We start from the raw sequence: 17,299 nt of genomic DNA, 5'->3' as shown, positions 1-17,299 counted from the left end.
TATGAGCTTGATGGTTTGATTTCTTCTTCTAGTTGCGACACCAGCAGTGGAGTTTGGTGATGGAGAGTGTTGTGCCATCAGATCGAGGAAATTATACCTGTGTTGTGGAGAACAAATATGGCAACATTAGGCACACGTATCAGCTTGATGTATTAGGTGAGATTTCACTGTTTTCCCTCAACAGCTGATCTGTGGTGATGTTGAACAGGCGCATGATGGGATACGGGAAGCAGGAGCTTGGTTTCTTCCCAAAGTGCTGGATCATGTGTCTTCTAAGACCAACAACAAGCTTCCTTTTGGCCAACAATTCAGCCTGAGATCTGTGATCAATAAATTACTTAACTGTTCTACACAAGGGCCAGAGAAGGAATGGCAGGGCTGAGATGCCTCCTCCGTTCATAGGTAGTTCTTCCCTGTTGGGCTTTAGAAGCACTGGGTAGAGCGGTGGCCTCGGGGGACAATCTCAGTCTGCACCCTTTCTGCTGAAAGGCCAGTAGATGAAGAGTTCAGAGGAGAATCCTTGCTGGAAGAAGGACAAGTAAATTAGGATTTCCCTCTCTTTTCTGTTTTTCAGAAAGGTCACCCCACCGACCAATCCTGCAAGCAGGACTCCCTGCCAACCAGACCGTGGTGGTAGGGAGCAATGTGGAGTTTCACTGCAAGGTCTACAGCGATGCCCAGCCTCACATCCAGTGGCTGAAACATGTGGAAGTCAATGGCAGCAAATATGGGCCCGACGGGACGCCCTATGTCACGGTGCTGAAGGTTGGTACACGCTCCTTCTTCTCACCCTCAGGGCAGTCCTTCCTCTGCCTTGGTCTCAGTGTTACAGAGGCAGCAGCTATATTGTGGGGATGCTCCTCAAAGAAACCCACTGCCATACTGGTGGCAAGAGAGATCAGCACTGAGTAAAGGTGCTAGCCATCAATGGAAGCCATAAACTTTATTTACGTGTTTATAAATAAGCCCTAGACTAGCAGTGCAATGTGAACCAGAAACTCCCAGCAGAATATGTTCAACGCCACAGTTCCTAGAAGGGTAACCTTTATTTAAATCAGATTTTTTGGAGCTCGAGGTCTCATTTTCTGTAACTGTTTTGTGTCTATAAGAAAAAAGTCATGAGAATAAGCCAAGGACAACTGTTGGGATTGTTCTTTCCTTTAAGCCCACACAGCGGAATACTCTGCTTTTTGGAGGGGGTACAGCAAAAATGTCCTAAAGTCGATGTTCCAGACTCTTCTGTTTGCCAGAGATAACACAACTACTGTAGTGGCACAGATAAGCAAAGTAGTTGTAAGAGCTGAGGCAACTGTGAGAAATGCAGCACGATAAAAGAGAAGCTGTCAGATTGCATTTGACCTAAAATTGTAACAATAACCTTTTTTTACTGCTTCAATAGAGGTATTTTTGGGGCTTACTAAAATAAAAGGCTCCCAACTAAAACACATTCTTTCCTTTTCCAAGTAAACATACTGCAGCGTGCACGTACCAAATAATGCTGAACTACCAGCACCTGAGAGCCAAGATAGTCTTGTTCCAGCCACTAACATTTGTGAACATTGCTATTATCCATGCTCAGGAAAGCCTGTTTTTTTTATTGAGAAAAAGCTTACTTAGTAAGACTTGACTTTGCTAAAATGCTTTCTTGAAAGGGAACTTCCAGATTACAGCCAGAACAAAGCCAGACGGTCTGGTTTCCCCTCAACCTATGTAAATATAAGAAGTAGAGAATAGAGAGTGAAAAGCACATTGGACTTTTAAAATCCCTTTTTTTTTTCTTTTAATAATTAAAGGCATGCTGTGTTGGTGTTCATTAAAATATATAGGGCCAAATGTTTTTTTCCTGGCTCTGCAGTTGTAGCTGAAAGCAGATTTTGTCCCTGCAGTTTCAAGCTGAGATTGTCCTGTGCATGGACATTACCCATGCACATCCTGCTGCACACACCCTTCTTCTCTTTGTGTGAAGTTTTAAAAAAACCCAACTTATCAGACAGCATCTACAAAACTGTAACTCAGCCAGATAACATGATAATAAAAGCCAGAGACCCTGGAAATAATTACACAGATTGAAATAACAGATTGGTTGGAAGAAATGGTTGGAGACAGTTCTTCAGGACTGGCAACACGTGCTTCTCGCGAGTTGATAAAACTTTTTTATTTTCTCGCTGTCTCTCCAAATGTGTTTGAATTATGCATATTTGAATTTCCCCCTGGTTTCACAGCCCAGTACCAAGCTCTGAATAGCTGGCTGTGTCACATGCCATCTAGTATAGTCTCCGAGCTCTGTGTGTGGTCCCTGTGGGATAAAGTGCTACCTTTTGGAAGTTTGCAGAGCCGCTGCGAACAGTGCCTTGTGTCACAAGCACAAGCTCCCATTTTGCTGTGGCAAAGAACATATAAATAGTCCGTATAAATAGTGTTTTAAAATTAAGTTGGAGCGGCACCGGGGTGGCTAGGTAATTAGAATTGCCAAATACCTTCTCTTCTGTGGACGGCAAAGGCTCCGCATTCCTCGAAGGGGAGCACAGGCAGGCGTTTGAAAGCACAAGTTTTGTTTGGTTTTATTTTTTTGCTGAATAGGACCAGCACACGTCTATTTACTACTTCTGGTTAATCAGGAATGCTTTGAATTGTATTAATGCCGGCATCAGCACTGGGGCTCGGAGCATTTCCATTTTGGGATGCATCTTTTGTGCGCCAGTACTGGGCCTCCGTGGAGCTGTGTCAGGCCCAGCTTTGCAGGGATTTTTTTTTTTTTTTTAAAATGTGTGTGTGCTTGTTTTTTAAAAAGAAAGATCTGATAAAATGATCTCACTGTCATCTTGGGGCCAGTCTGTTGGCTTTATAGACTCATTCCCTTCATGCCACGCAGTGCTGTTGCTTTGACCCAGCATCCTGACGGTGCTGCTGGAGCAGGGTGCTGTTAACAGCTCTTCCCTGCCCACAGCTGCTTTAGAAAAGGCTCTCTCCTGCCCAATGCTGTGGTGCCTGCGGGGAGATAAGGCTTTTTTATCAGCCTGCCCTTCCCTCCTGCTTTCAGGAGATTTTGTGGAGTGCAGGAGCTGCTATGGGGCAGTTTGTATATGGGAGTATCCCGGTCTCCATCAGAACGAGGGGGACAGAGAGGTGCCCAGCACGTGAAATTCCCCCTTCACGTCTAAATGAGGGGAGTAAAACCCACTCCAGTCCAGATGGATATACTGAATGTTGTACTTTCAACCCATTTTTTAAACAGCCTGACAAAACCAAGCCATCACCTGCATGAGTTCCAGAAAGCCTGGGCTAATTTGTGATCAAAAGAAACCCCCTTTTCTTTGCAGAAGAGCACTAAATGCATTCCAGTTACGGAGCGGGGGCTGGCAACACTGTGCCCAAGCTTTGTCAAAGACTAAATTGTACGTTCTGCATTGAAACATGCCTGACTTAATTATAAACAAGGCAGCAACAGCAGGCAGGCACGTTTCCCCAGTAGTCAGGACAGACCAACTTGCCAGCACATAAGCCTTAGAGATGAGGTCAGGTCAAAATCGGTGGTGGTGTCAGCAGATGTGGGCACTGGGGCTCCTCTGATGCTGCCTCTGGGTTCAGTTGCTAATAACCTATCAGATCTGGCAGCCCTGGTGATTTTAATGGGCTGCAAGTCATATTGGCAGGCTCAGGCCTTGAAATCGAAGGCACCGAGCCTGGGCTGGAGAGCCTAAGACCAAAAATGAGAAGACTAGTTGTTTTATTTTCATTTCCAGAACTGAAGCTGTTATTTTTTCTAGACTTTCCCTAGGGTACTTCTGAGGCCACCCAAAACAGTTGTGCATTTTCAACCAAAATAAAAACAACTGTTTAGGGAGAAAAACTGATGTGCTGTTGTGGCAGCATGGAAGAAGAGAAATGAAACCCTTGCTTAAGAGTCTGAAGTTTGTTTGATTTATATGCACCACTTTATTTAGTAAAGAAGAGGCTCCTATAAGCAGTGGAAAAAATTACAGCTAATTTCTGAAAGGCAAAGTCAGCAGCGAGTTTCAGACCGCCACTGCTTACATTTTGTTTCCAAATTCTATTTTGGAATCTGATAATTGAAACAGTATTTGCTGAGCCGGGTTGCAAACACAAATCTCTGCTTAAGCACTTTCTCTGCTGCTCCTGTCGGCAGAGTTATTAAGAAACCGTAGGACCTTTGACTGCTGTCACACGGAGAAGTGGGAAATTGGTCTGTTTTAAAAAAGAAAACGCATGCGTGAAGGGAAGGGAGTTCACTTGCACGTGGTTTGGGGGCCAAATGCAACTTCCCTTCTTCGCCCAGGTCCTGGGTTAGGTCTCTCACCGCATGGTGAGATGGGGATGTTGCCACAGCCAAAAAGAAAATAGCCATGAACAGTCGATCCTAGCTAATATAGGTGCTATGGAGGTATTGTTTGGTTTACTGAAGTTCAGGTTTCTGTCTATTCCTGCAGTCTTGGATCAGTAAAAACGCTGAAGCCGATGCTAACCTAAATCTGTTCAATGTGACAGAACAAGATGAAGGAGAATATCTGTGTAGAGCCAACAATTTCGTAGGCATAGCCGAAAAACCATTTTGGCTCCACATTCGCAAACCAAAACCAGGTAAACCACAGACTCTGTCCCAAGGCCCTGGCAACTGCAAGAATGAGCTATAACATTTTAAAGAAGCTAGTGATTAAAATTACTATTCATTTTGTATTATACCCTGTCAACTGACGCTGAATGGCTTTATCTTATTTTCTTGCTAATTTTTTTTTTTACAAGAATGTAACGCCTATACAGCAATTGCCATGGAAAAATTCCCACAATAAAATGACTGTCAAATTTTGCTATCAACTCTTCATGCTTTTATTCCTTTCCCTTCCTTACAATTGAGTGCTGATAACAGAATTGCATGTTAATGACCTGTGACGTTCAAAGCTCTGGAAAACCAAGCTGTTTCGAGATTTTCACTCGTAAAACTGATATAATCAGTTCTGTCCCTTGAAGAAGTAATGGAGAAATAAATAGCAACATTGGCTCATGCAAGCAAACATGTTAAACAGAGAGCAGCAGCAGTCTCATGGGCTCTGGGGTTTGACTCCAGCCGGGAAGGTCTGGCTGCTGTGTTGCTCAGTGCCACTGCAGGAAAGTGTCTTACAGGCACCTTCTTGTTATCGGCCAGAGTTATACTACAGTATCTTGGGCTGTGTAATCAATATATGGTTTTGAGATGCCCACTCTGAAAAAATTCCAAAAAAATTCTAAAATTCTATATTTTTCAAGGAGCTAAGAACCAAAATGTTTGTGTATTCCTCTGATCAGCACTTGAGTCTTTCCCCACTACATCTCCCCTCCATTCTCATTTCTTTCTGTCTTTCCTCTCCTCTTTTACCATCATCCTTTCCCCATCCCTCTACTCACCCTACTAACCCAAAGTCAGTCATATTGTGAGGGCAATTTTTCATTTGGATGCTTTTGCTTGCATGCTTCTTTAGTGGGACAGAGTAAGAACCTGGTGAAGGGAACTTTTTTTTGCTTTTGACTACAGGTTGCAGAGGGGAATGAATAAATAAATGTGGAAGATGGGCCATTGGAAAATAAAAAACAACCCACCTTAATCTGCTTTTGAAATTTGCCTGTGGTGTCCTCACACTTGCTGGGAATGTGGCTTATTCTCTGTTTTCCTTCTTTCTATATGTGTGTTTTTTTTCCCCGTAGACGGCAGGTGTTAACACAACGGATAAGGAGCTAGAGATTCTGTACTTGCGAAATGTTACTTTTGAGGATGCTGGGGAATATACTTGTCTCGCAGGGAATTCTATTGGGTTCTCACATCACTCTGCTTGGCTGACGGTGCTACCAGGTATTTCCTTCTGTGCTGGCCTCTCCTTCCCTCTCTCCAGAGTGCCTTGACATTTTGCTTTAGAAATGCCAAGTTCCTGCAGATCGCCCCTTGCTTGGAAGAAGGGGCATCACCGAGGGAGGGCTCTCCTGTGGGATTTGCAGACCCCTGTTGCCAAAATTAGGAGCTTTGTCTTTTACACTGCCAGTGGGAGAAGGAAACCTCCCCACTCGGATCATGTAGGGCACCAAAATTGGACATGGACTGTGGATCATCTTATGGAGGAACCTTTCTGTCTAACCTCGTATCTTAACCTAAAATTAGATGCATAAGTGGTCGGTGTGACTACACCCTTCCCTGCCTGTAGCATTATTTCCACTTCACGGATGAACAGGCCAAGATAGTGATCTCAAACAGAAGGTCGGGGAGAGTCATCTGTAGGCAGAGCCCAGGAGTCCTGGCTCCCAGGGGCATTGCATGCTGCCTGCTCCAGCTGGGATCGATGAAAGCTGCAGTGGGCTTGAAACCCAAGGCCAGAGTGACCTCAATTTTGTGGTCCTTTCATGTGCAAAGCTTTCATTGACAATGAAGCCAGCACACAATATGCAACAGAGGGGTCTGCTCTCCAAAAGAGGGGAATGAGGCTGTGCTGTCCCTTCACCTGCAGAATCTGCCTCCGGCTACGGGGCAGGCTTGAGCAAGGTCCAAGAAAGCACCAGCAATATTCATGTTGAATCTGATGGGTGCTGTGCCTTGCAGAGAGTGCAGGAACAGACCTGGAGTATGTTCAGTAGATCCTTACTGAAAGGGGACCCAAAATCCTGTACACCCCACTTTGGCTTACCCAGTCATAGACCACATTTGGGTCCATCTCGCAACACATCCGTCTCAGGATGTGTTTAAGAACTGGAAACATTGGCATTTCTAATCTTGACTTTATCTGTGCGAGGGATTTGGATGCAGTCGCTTCTACTGGGGCTCGAGAAGGTCTCCTCCGTGCCTGACCCTGCTGCCAGTGAGATCTACTGGTCTTTTCTCTGTTTATTTGCCAGCTCTATAATAGCTGATCTGATCCTGTTTCTGCTTCTGCCATCCACTGGATGAGAAATCATTTCCTTTGGTTAGAAGACTAATGTCTCTGTTATTTTGAGAATCTCCTGATAATGTCTCATCCGACTGTGTTTACAAAGTATGAACTTACACGTCTTATTTAAGCAAAGAATAACCCGCCAACAAACCTGAAACGGAACTTTATATTGAAGTCAGATGCAGTGAAGAACAGCCGTCTGTGCAGCAGCAGGCCCCGAAGCACTACCCACAGAGAGGGTGCAGGATACAGCCCGTCTGGGGAACCTTTGCTTGTAAATACCTGTCCACGCTACAGGAGGAGAGATACGGAGCAGAGAGCGAGATGGTGTGAGCTCAGGCAGCAGAGATGTGGCACCGACCATAGTGCCTGATCCCGGGAGATCTGGTAACCCTTCCTCACAGGAGGAGATGCCCGCTTGGCAGGATCAGGCCCTGCACAGCTGGCACACAGGCTGGTGCAGCCCCCAATGTCACCGACAGCCCTTTCCCCATGTCCCTCTGGACACAGGCGCTGAAGACCTGACGCGGAGCCTGCTGCTGCCAGGGGAAAGCTCTCACTGCTTGCCGAAGAGACTGCTTTGGGGCAGCAGTGATGTACACGAGCCGTTAGCGAGCTAACCACCCCGGCATGACTTCATTATAAAGTTTCCCACTGCTGACTGTTCCTCTGATGCCAGCATGCCTTTGGGGGACAGAAAACTAGTCCCACCATGGCCCCTTCCTCTGGTCTACGTGCCTGTCCTGAAAGGAACAAGGGGAGAAACACAGCTGAGTTTTGCTGATCCCAAAAAAATTCTGGTAGCAGGTAGCCACTGCTGATGGGCTCATGCCATCACTCTCCCAGCTAAGCCACCTCTCTGGGACAGATCTTCCAGCCTCTTCCCAGCAGAACTAAGATTTCCTGAAATATTTATGCAGATTGCTTTCCTAAGGCTATTGCCCTATGTGATGCCTTACCCCTGGATGTCCTTCAAGCCCCTTGGTCTCTCAGAGCAGGCACTAGCCCGGTGGAATTTCCCTAGGGAGAAGCCGAATCGGCAAATGCATGCGGCAAACCCCAGTCCTGCAGCCTTTGCACACCCGAGGCATCCAGCTACGTGGTGTGGATGTGCGAGGAAAGCAAGATCTGGGTCAGAGGGGAGCACAGACACGTGAAGATGCCTTCAGCCTAGAGCAGTGGTTTTCAACCTGTGGGCTGAAGGTTTTTAGAAACCCCAGGGTTGCATCAAAGGGCAGTAAAATTACCCCAGAAAAGGCAAACTGAACGAATGTTTTAGCTACAGCCGCAAGTGGAAAACCACTGGCCTAGGAAAGTCCCCTCACTGAAGTCACTCGGCAAATTGGCGTAGATGAGCAGATCCTCTGCAAATTCTTTGCGCTGCATGTGTGTAGTTGAGCGTGGGCAGCTGCCTGTCCCATCCTGACTGCCATCTCTTGTCACCCCGCAGCAGAGGAGCTCATGGAAATGGATGATTCAGGCTCAGTGTACGCTGGCATTCTCAGTTATGGCACTGGCTTTCTTCTCTTCATCCTGGTGCTGGTCATTGTGATTGTCTGCAGGATGAAAATGCCAAACAAAAAAGCCATGAACACCCCCACTGTACAGAAAGTCTCCAAATTTCCACTCAAGAGACAGGTAACAGAAAGTAGATACAAGATTCCTATTCCCCGCTATGGTCATCCCTGGTTGGTTTTTTTTTTCCCCTCCTTGAAATTTCCTCTCTAGGTGAGAAGCTCCACCAGAAAAACATTGCCCAAGAAGGACACAAGTTGGCTATGTTTAGGAGTTTAACCCCCTTTTGTTCGTTTGTTTCTGTTCCAGTGGAGCAGTAGCTGGTGGCAGCTGACTCTGCCTCATGAGCAGCTCCCAAGCAGTCGCGTTTCTGTTCCCTTGTCCAAGAGGGACCGGCAGTGCAGCTGTGGATGCCACAGAAAGTACATCTTTGCAGGGGAACACTTTAGTCCAGGCTCCTTGGTGGAGCGGGGATTTGAGGAGCAAGAGCATGTTTAATTGTGCTCGTTCCTACTTTCGCGGAGGTCACTGGTGAACCTGAACCAGTTCTCGTGGATGTGGAAGAGGGTCCTTTTTCTCTGTGCAGTTGAGAGATGCTTTGCCACCTGTAATTGCAGAGGGACAGGAGAAAAAGGCAGCATGTAAAATACATATGGTGAAGGATACGGATTTCACAGCTTTGGCTGCAAGCTTACAGTGCCAGAACAGAAGTCACTCCATAGCCTGTACGTGCTGTGGAGATGCACACAGAACAAATGAACAGATTATCCTTCCTGCCTGCTGGAGGGCACCGGCTGACCTGTCCCTCCTTGCCACCAGCTAAAAACCTGACCTCAGGTGCCTAGATCAGTGCCTTTCTGCAAGGATGGGGGGAGAGGTGGAGGGTGGGGCAGAATTTCCCATTTAGAAATTACCAGAAAGGTGTCAGTAGGCAAGGATAGCTCAAACCCCCTCAGTGATCCATCTCAGGCACTGCCCACCCTGGGAATACAGTTGGCAATAACACTTCATTTGCTCTACCCAAGCAGGTGTCATTGGAGTCCAACTCTTCCATGAATTCCAACACGCCCCTAGTCCGGATCACACGTCTCTCCTCCAGCGACGGGCCGATGCTGGCCAATGTCTCCGAGCTGGAACTGCCTCCGGATCCCAAGTGGGAATTGGCACGCTCTCGGTCAGTTAAACCCACGGGTTGGGGTCCCTGTGCCTGTGTCACCACCCCAGTACCCACTAACGTGCCTGCTTGTTCCTCCCTCCAGCTTGACTTTGGGGAAGCCGCTTGGCGAGGGGTGTTTTGGCCAAGTGGTGATGGCAGAAGCGATTGGGATTGATAAGGACAAGCCAAACAAGGCCATCACGGTTGCTGTCAAGATGTTAAAAGGTATGGGGAGTCCACGGAGGGCAGAACAGCATATTGCGCTGGGATTTCCTCTCTTTGCCTCTCTTTTAAGTCTTTTATACAAACAGATACAATAGAAGAAAGCAAGAACAGTCTTTCTTCCCCTTCACCGACATAGCCTGGGGGAGAGGGCTGTCTCCTTGGAGAGCACATAAAAGTGCAAATCCCATCAGGAAGAGGGAATGGGAATTAACCCAGTTCTCTGCCAAGGGGTAATAGCATCCCTGAGAAGAAGGGGAACCCCCTTCACTTCTAGCTGTCTCCATGAATCAGCACTGCCTGTTCTAGCAAAAGCTTGTGCAACAAACTCGGGTGGAGTTTGCAGAAATTCGGCTGACAAACTCCTTCTTGAGGAGTTTCTTCATTGAAGAAACTAGATCCCAAACTCCTGAGAGGTTAAAGGGAGGCAAAAAATGGGGGAGTCACTGGGCATCTCTGGATAAGTCTCTGTTTCCCATCCTTCCCCAGTGCACAGTAACCACAGACAACACACAGACAAAATAACCCTGAGGCGTTCAGCTGGAGTAAGTGGGGGAGATGCTCCAGCAGTGAGCAGCCCGGGGTTGAAGTTACATTGGGTGACATCTTAAAAAAATGATTTATCAGAAAAGGATTTGTTTAATTTGCATTTCCTTCAGTCCTTTGTGAAGTTGGTTTTGGAAGCAGGAACATTTCCGTGTTTCCAAACCAAAGCATTCATTTGAGGAGGTTTTCCCCCATTCTTCTACTTTTGTAGAAAAATTGCAGCTTTCCATGCAAAAAATGCATTCCTTCCTGTAGCCCCCCTCCCAGCTCTGACCTCCCACCATCCTTAACTCTTTGCGCCTGGAGATGCAGGAGGGAAACGATAAGTAAAGCAAAATGATCCCAGGTACCAAAACTGACCTTTTTTCTTTAATAATTACCAGGCTGAAACAGAAGACGTTTATTTGTTCATTTATTTGTTTGGGTTTTTTGTGGTAGTAGGTTTTGGTTTTATTTTGATTCTTCTTCCCAAAGTAGAATAAAAACAAATACCGCCATATTTTGAGTACTGTTTCCCCATCAAAGCCCCACATGGCTATGCAACAGTTGTATTAGCTACTTCCCAAAACACTTATTTTCTTCCTGACGTTTTTTTGCTCTCCTCTCTTGCTTTCTCCAGATGATGCCACAGACAAGGACCTTTCCGACCTGGTCTCTGAGATGGAAATGATGAAAATGATTGGGAAGCATAAAAACATTATTAACCTCCTCGGTGCCTGCACACAGGACGGTATGTAGCAAAGCAGCCCAGTGCTTGCAGGGCTGTGGGAGGCTCAGGTTTGACTGTCCCTTCGGTGTAATTACTCACTGGCTGCCCGAGGTGTCTCAGATGAGATTTTGGTGGTCAGCTGTTCCTCCGCTGGATGCTGATGTGCTCTTGCTTGCAGGACCGCTCTACGTGTTGGTGGAATATGCATCAAAGGGGAATTTGCGGGAATACCTCAGGGCACGTCGCCCACCTGGCATGGACTATTCCTTCGACACCTGCAAGCTGCCCGAGGAGCAGTTGACATTTAAAGACCTGGTTTCCTGTGCCTACCAGGTGGCCCGGGGCATGGAGTACTTGGCATCTCAGAAAGTGAGTTGAGAAACCTCATTTGGTAGAAGCGTTGGTCAGCCCCGTGTGTTCAAAGGCATGCCATGCTCTGTGTGTGTGTGTGTGTGTAGGACAACCTCAGGCAAAGCGTCGCAGGCTTCTTGTTTTAGAGACCAGATTCTTCTGTATGAAGTATCTTGGGTTTTTTGCTGGAGGTTTCATCCATGTGCAAAAGTTCCTGTGTGCTGGCTGCACCCATGAGCCGTGCAGCTGTACACCCCTCGGTGTCACCTGCAGGCCCATTAGCATCCCCAAAATGCATATAAAAGCACAAGCAACCCAGACCTTGGAGTCTGTCCTCACCAATTCAACCTCTACCACTCGTAGAGGTAACTGTCTTTCAGGTGTGCAATCCTGAGGCTTGAGCAGCGGTGGTCAGGGTGAGCATCACGCCAAGTTGTGAGCTTCCACCGTAGGAAACATTACATTAGATAACAGTCAGGAGCTGCGTGCACCCCTGTCCCCCCCACCATCTCCCTTCTGAGATCACTAAAGATGCAGAGCACTCAGGAGAAAGCTGAGATCCGAGATCCTGGGCATAGTCCACGTGTTTGCGGCTGTCACCAGGATGTGTAGGCTCGGTGGGAGAGGAGCGGGCGGTGGATTTGGCTCGATGCACGGCCGTGCCCAGGATGCTCCCTGGGGAGCACTTTGCTGGCACTAAGCCGGCTGCTGCGTTTGCTTACATCATACCCTGGGATTAGTCCTGATTTACCCTGACATCAGCAAGCGGAGAGTCAGGCTTCGGGTTCACGAAGCTGTGCACCAGCTGGCATGACCTCTTTTTGCAGGCAGAGAGCACTACGGCAAAAGCAAGTTCAGTTCAGATGTCAGATGTGTTTGTCCTGTGACTGCAGTTCAGGGTGGATGGTTCGTGGTGGCTTTAAATTCCCTTTTTGCACAGTGCAGACTAATTTAGCTTCTTTCTCAGCTAACAACTGTGATGTTGCGGGTTGAACTAGGTGACCTTAAAAAGGTATTTTTTTCCTTCAAACATCAGCCTGCACTCCTCTTCCTGGAGGACCCAGGGCAGAAAGACAGCTTCACGTCCCAGTAAGCACCCACAGAAGAGGAGGCTTGGCTTTCTCATCTGTGCATCCCCCTTGGAGAGAAAAGACGCGTGGCTGTGTCAGCGCCGAGGCTGCCGATTAGGTGTTGCTAAGAGGTGGTTCCCACCAAGCATGCATGATGGGGCAGTGACACAGAAAGTGAGGAGTTAAGCGATGCCCACAGCTTTATGAGCTTGGGAGTCAATGAAACGGCAGCTCATAAACCGCACGGTGCTGTTGGTTCCAGGCGCGAGCAGCTAACAAGCCCTTATTTATTGACTTGCTCACCTTTCACAGTGCATTCATCGCGACTTGGCAGCCAGGAATGTGTTAGTCACTGAAGACAATGTGATGAAAATAGCTGATTTTGGCCTCGCTAGAGATGTTCACAACATCGACTATTACAAGAAAACCACCAATGTAAGTACAGAGCTGCCAAGCACATGCAGTTCTCCTTCTGGCAGGGAACTCGGTCATCCCGGCTGCAAGTGGCCCTTGTCCCACCTCTCCCTTTCTAGAGGAGTTTAGGAGGAAGAAATCTGCCGGTGGCCTCACCTAGTGAGGGACCCAGATAGGCTGGTCCCAGGAGTCCACCCACCATCTGCTTTCTTCCTGACGGGTACTGCTGCTGCTAGCAACTGGTTGCGAGGTCTCAGCTCTGGCCAGGAGGCTTTAGACTAAGAGAAACCGATGTTTTTACCAAAGGAGAATGGAGTCCTTTCTAGTCTGTTCCACTGCTGTTCCTAAAGGTCCCAAGGAGCCAACTTCTGTCCCACCAGAGCCTTTGGCGGAGGAATGTCACTTTTTGTATACCTGGAGCTACCTGGCTTTCATATTTTTCTCTCTCTTTTTCACAACTGAGCCTCTTGACTCCACTGCCAAGGGTGAGAAGATGGTCCCAGACAAGGGTTGAGTCCTGGAGACGTTTATATTTTCTGTAGAGATGAATTTACAAATGAAGGGCCGGAGAGAAGACCCACGTCTTGGTTCAGAGCCCTGCAGCACGTGTTGAGCTCTGAGCAAAAGCTGCGACTACAACAGAGCGCAGAGATGGCAGTGGAAGAGGTTGAAGGCATTGCAGAGCCCGAGGGCCTTGCGACTGCAAGGGGTCAAAATGTCCAGGCAGTCCTGTGAATACCACCATGCCCATACTGATCCTTCTAATATCATATCGTAAATCTTTCTTACTTGCCAGGATTTCTTAATCATAAATTAGTAAAAATTCTTGGGAATTTTAATCGTAGATCAGATGGATTTTCCCTGTTTGAGCTGCATTGGACAGCTGAGAGCATAATCCCATTTGTGCATCCTGCCTGTGTCCCATCTCTAGTTGTCTCCCCCAGTGAGACAGTGGGTCAGAAGAGGGCAAAGTCCCCCCATAGCCAAATTGTGCCTCAAACATGAAACAATCCTTTCTGACTCCCTCCAGGGGCCAAGCAAAGCCCCAAAGAATTATGATTAATCTAATCTTTCTCATCTCATATTTCTCACATGTGACAGCCCATGTTTATGACCCTGATGTAGGATGTTCTCCTGGAAATCTGGGATCAGGCCTCTCCTCTTTTAGCCTCCAGCAGGGTCAGAATTTTTTTCTTAGAGAATCTGGCCCTTGCGTTCACTCTTGGAAGCTTCCCTTCAAATTCAGCCTAAGCCAGGTTTGGACTTGGAGTCAACTGCTTCTTCCAACCAAAGACACAGAAAATGTTGTCCCATGCTCTGCTGCAGAGCTCGCTGTATTTATGAGCAATGGATGCTGTTCCCATGCAAAGATTTAGATGCGCTGATACGTTAAACCTGCCTTGGCAGTGAAATACAGTCCTCTACAGAGAGCATTTACTGCAAAGATTGTCAGCGAAGATCCAGGGATCAAACGCTCTAATCTGTTTATATGTGGCTACTACTGTTTTGCCCAGTGACCGGGAAGGCAGATGTGGTTGTTAATGAAAATGTTTCAAACTGGATTAGAAAAGAAGATTCAGATGGTGCCGTTGTGGCTGGGGGAATATGCTGATGGGATGTTCCCATTGTCTTCCTAATTACAGGGTCGGCTGCCTGTGAAATGGATGGCTCCAGAAGCCTTGTTTGACCGGGTCTATACTCACCAGAGCGATGTGTAAGCATACCCGCACTTTTTTTAAAAAATAAAATGACGGGGAAATCAACACTTATAGTATCTTAAAGACAAATGTACTGCTAAGCACGAGCAGGGCTCATTCACTGCTGGGGCACCTGGGGATGCAGCAGCAAATGAATGGATTCCAAGCTGCAGCTTTGCACACGTGGTTTTATTTTACCGTTATCTAGCTGCTTTCATCCGAGGATCTCTAGTAAGCTGCTGAAAAATTATTGGAAGGCAGGCAGATATTTCTTGTCCAGTTTATAGATGAGGTGATTCATCCTGCAGCAAAAAAAATTTGTGCAAGAAGACCTCCTTGCAAAAAAAATTACCCTCGGCTTCCTCCATGCTTTGCCCCAGACAGTTAGGCTTCAGTTGAGTATGTGGGATGAGCTTGAAATATTCTGTCTGCTGTTAGTAGAGCTGATCACAGAATATTCAACAAACATATTCTCAGATTAATTTTGCCGCTTTGTTTATTTTCTTTATTTTTCCTAATCTTATCTCGTCCGTTTTAGTGCCTCTGCACAGTAAGCAAATAGCAGAGCCCGCCTTATGTGTACATCTGTATCACGTCTGAACTTTGCAAGGGCTGAAGTAGCTCAGCGTGCACACTGGCTTTTTTATTTGAATATTTGGTCAATAATGGCATTTTTACAGTAATTCAGCAGCCAGCCTGCCTGCTCCCCAAAGCTCACTGCTTGCAGTTGGACAAATGAATCTTTTCTATTTCTGTATTTTTCACATACTTCGGGTTTTATTGATCTTAAATCATAGTTTCCATGCTTAGGTAATGCTGCAGTGGGCATGACAGATAAATCAAGGCTAGAGAACGGGAGAGCGAGCGTGCATGAAAGCAAAAGAGAGACAGATAATCCCTGTTTTTAAAAAGAAACTGAAGAAGGCAAAAGATACTTTTGAAAAAGAGGACTTTTAACCAGAGCACAGCTGTGGGATGGAGTGTGTAACATCAGTGCTCCGCTGATTTTTGTTGGGGTATTTTTCTCCCAGCTTGGCTAGCGAAATGAGTGTTGTAACAAGCAAGTTTTGGTATCAGCTTGCACAATTAGTGGCCTGTGGTTCCAAGCCTGCAATTCAGTGAAGCTGTGCATGAATAATTTGATTTGTTCCATTCAGTGGAGCTGGTGGAAGACCTAACAAAGAGCTGGGGGTGATAGATGGGCTGTCACCTATCTGATTAAATGCTCATTTCAATTTCAGACTTGGTGCCTGGGATTTCTTTGCTATTGAGTTGGATCAGCAGAGATCTCCAAGTAACTAGTAAAAATGGCCTAGGCAATTAGTCATGCTATTGATGACTTTGTTAGCTATGCATGGCTGCACAGAAATAAAGCCAAGCAGGGGGGAGGGTATATGAGAAGGGGCTTGGAAAAAAACTTCATTGAATTTTAAAGATCTTTCTTTGGTTTCCAGCTGGTCTTTTGGAGTGCTACTATGGGAGATCTTCACTTTGGGAGGGTCTCCGTACCCGGGAATTCCCGTTGAGGAACTCTTCAAACTCTTGAAGGAAGGCCATCGGATGGACAAACCCGCAAACTGCACCCATGATTTGTGAGTGTGTGTGGAGGGGTGACCTCCTCGCCCTACTCCCCCTTCCCTCTGTGACCAAATACTGCCCCAGGCCATGGTTTGGGCTGTTTGGGCATCCCCGCTATGAGATTGTGCAGCCATCTCCAGGTAGGCTCCCTGACCCCAACTCATTTCGGCTCAGCCCATGACTGCCGAGCAACATTATGCACTTGCCCTCCTTTGGCGGGTGGCAGTTGGGAGTATTGCTCTGGTGTGTCATCTTTAGGACAGGTCCTCCTCCTGCTTTGAGAGCGCGGACATGTGTGAGATGATCAGTAGCGAGGAGCGTGACTCCACAAAACCCTCCCACAAAACCCTCCTCTTCCTCCTCCCCCAAGCTGGCCATGCGCAAAGGCCACCATGGCTGGGGTTGCGTTGGCCTTAGCTGTTCTCTCAGGTGATTTGGGGGTGGGTGGGCAGGAGAGTGGGCACTACTTAGCCCCACCATGGGTGACGGTGCCCCCTCATGCAGGTACATGATCATGCGGGAGTGCTGGCACGCCGTTCCTTCGCAGCGACCCACCTTCAAGCAGCTGGTGGAAGACCTGGACAGGGTCCTCACCGTGACGTCCACTGACGTAAGTGTGGTGGGGGGGGCACGGGGAGGGGTCATTCGTCGGGTGACGCCCAGTGTTGATGGGTCTGTTGCCCTGGCAGGAGTACCTGGACCTCTCGGTGCCCTTCGAGCAGTACTCACCGGCCGGCCAGGACACCCACAGCACCTGCTCCTCAGGGGACGACTCGGTCTTTGCACATGACCTGCTGCCCGATGAGCCCTGCCTGCCCAAGCACCCTCCCTGCAACGGTGTCATCCGGACGTGAGGACACCCCAGGCAGACGGACGGATGGATGGACAGGCAGGCAGCGTGCCCATGGAGACGCAAGGATAGGGCGCCAAGGATAAAACCGAAGTGAAGGATCTTCCAATGGAACTGCGGGGTGGTACCCGGAGATGTGTGTTGTTGAGCTGTTCAGGGTAAAAAGAAAACAAAATTTACTTTTTTTTTTGTTTATTTTTGTTGTTGTTGTTGTTTTTTCCCGTTTGCTGTATAAAAAGTCAAGAAGCACTGTTTGGCCTGAAGGAACTAATCTCTTGCCAAG

At 47.5% G+C, this 17,299-nt stretch overlaps 1 protein-coding gene across 1 annotated transcript in view; it reads left to right on the top strand.

The window, feature by feature from the left end:
* FGFR3 (fibroblast growth factor receptor 3) overlaps positions 1 to 17,028 on the top strand; it is a gene marked incomplete at its 5' end in the record, with an annotated part of 32,603 nt that extends 15,575 nt beyond the window's left edge. Inside the window, 13 exons of the mRNA XM_009695595.1 lie at positions 33 to 156; positions 575 to 765; positions 5,698 to 5,842; positions 8,359 to 8,546; positions 9,449 to 9,597; positions 9,683 to 9,804; positions 10,967 to 11,077; positions 11,235 to 11,425; positions 12,790 to 12,912; positions 14,535 to 14,605; positions 16,043 to 16,180; positions 16,671 to 16,776; positions 16,856 to 17,028. Of these exons, the coding sequence (XP_009693897.1) occupies positions 33 to 156; positions 575 to 765; positions 5,698 to 5,842; positions 8,359 to 8,546; positions 9,449 to 9,597; positions 9,683 to 9,804; positions 10,967 to 11,077; positions 11,235 to 11,425; positions 12,790 to 12,912; positions 14,535 to 14,605; positions 16,043 to 16,180; positions 16,671 to 16,776; positions 16,856 to 17,020 (1,824 nt within the window). The remainder of the gene's footprint in view (positions 1 to 32; positions 157 to 574; positions 766 to 5,697; positions 5,843 to 8,358; positions 8,547 to 9,448; positions 9,598 to 9,682; positions 9,805 to 10,966; positions 11,078 to 11,234; positions 11,426 to 12,789; positions 12,913 to 14,534; positions 14,606 to 16,042; positions 16,181 to 16,670; positions 16,777 to 16,855) is intronic.
* Between the last annotated feature and the right edge of the window lie 271 nt (positions 17,029 to 17,299).

This window comes from Cariama cristata, unplaced genomic scaffold, assembly GCF_000690535.1.
Source record: "Cariama cristata isolate BGI_N322 unplaced genomic scaffold, ASM69053v1 scaffold9752, whole genome shotgun sequence".
NCBI lineage: Eukaryota > Metazoa > Chordata > Aves > Cariamiformes > Cariamidae > Cariama > Cariama cristata.
The sequence above is the reverse complement of the archived record's forward strand: the minus strand, read 5'-3'. Positions and strand labels throughout refer to the sequence as shown.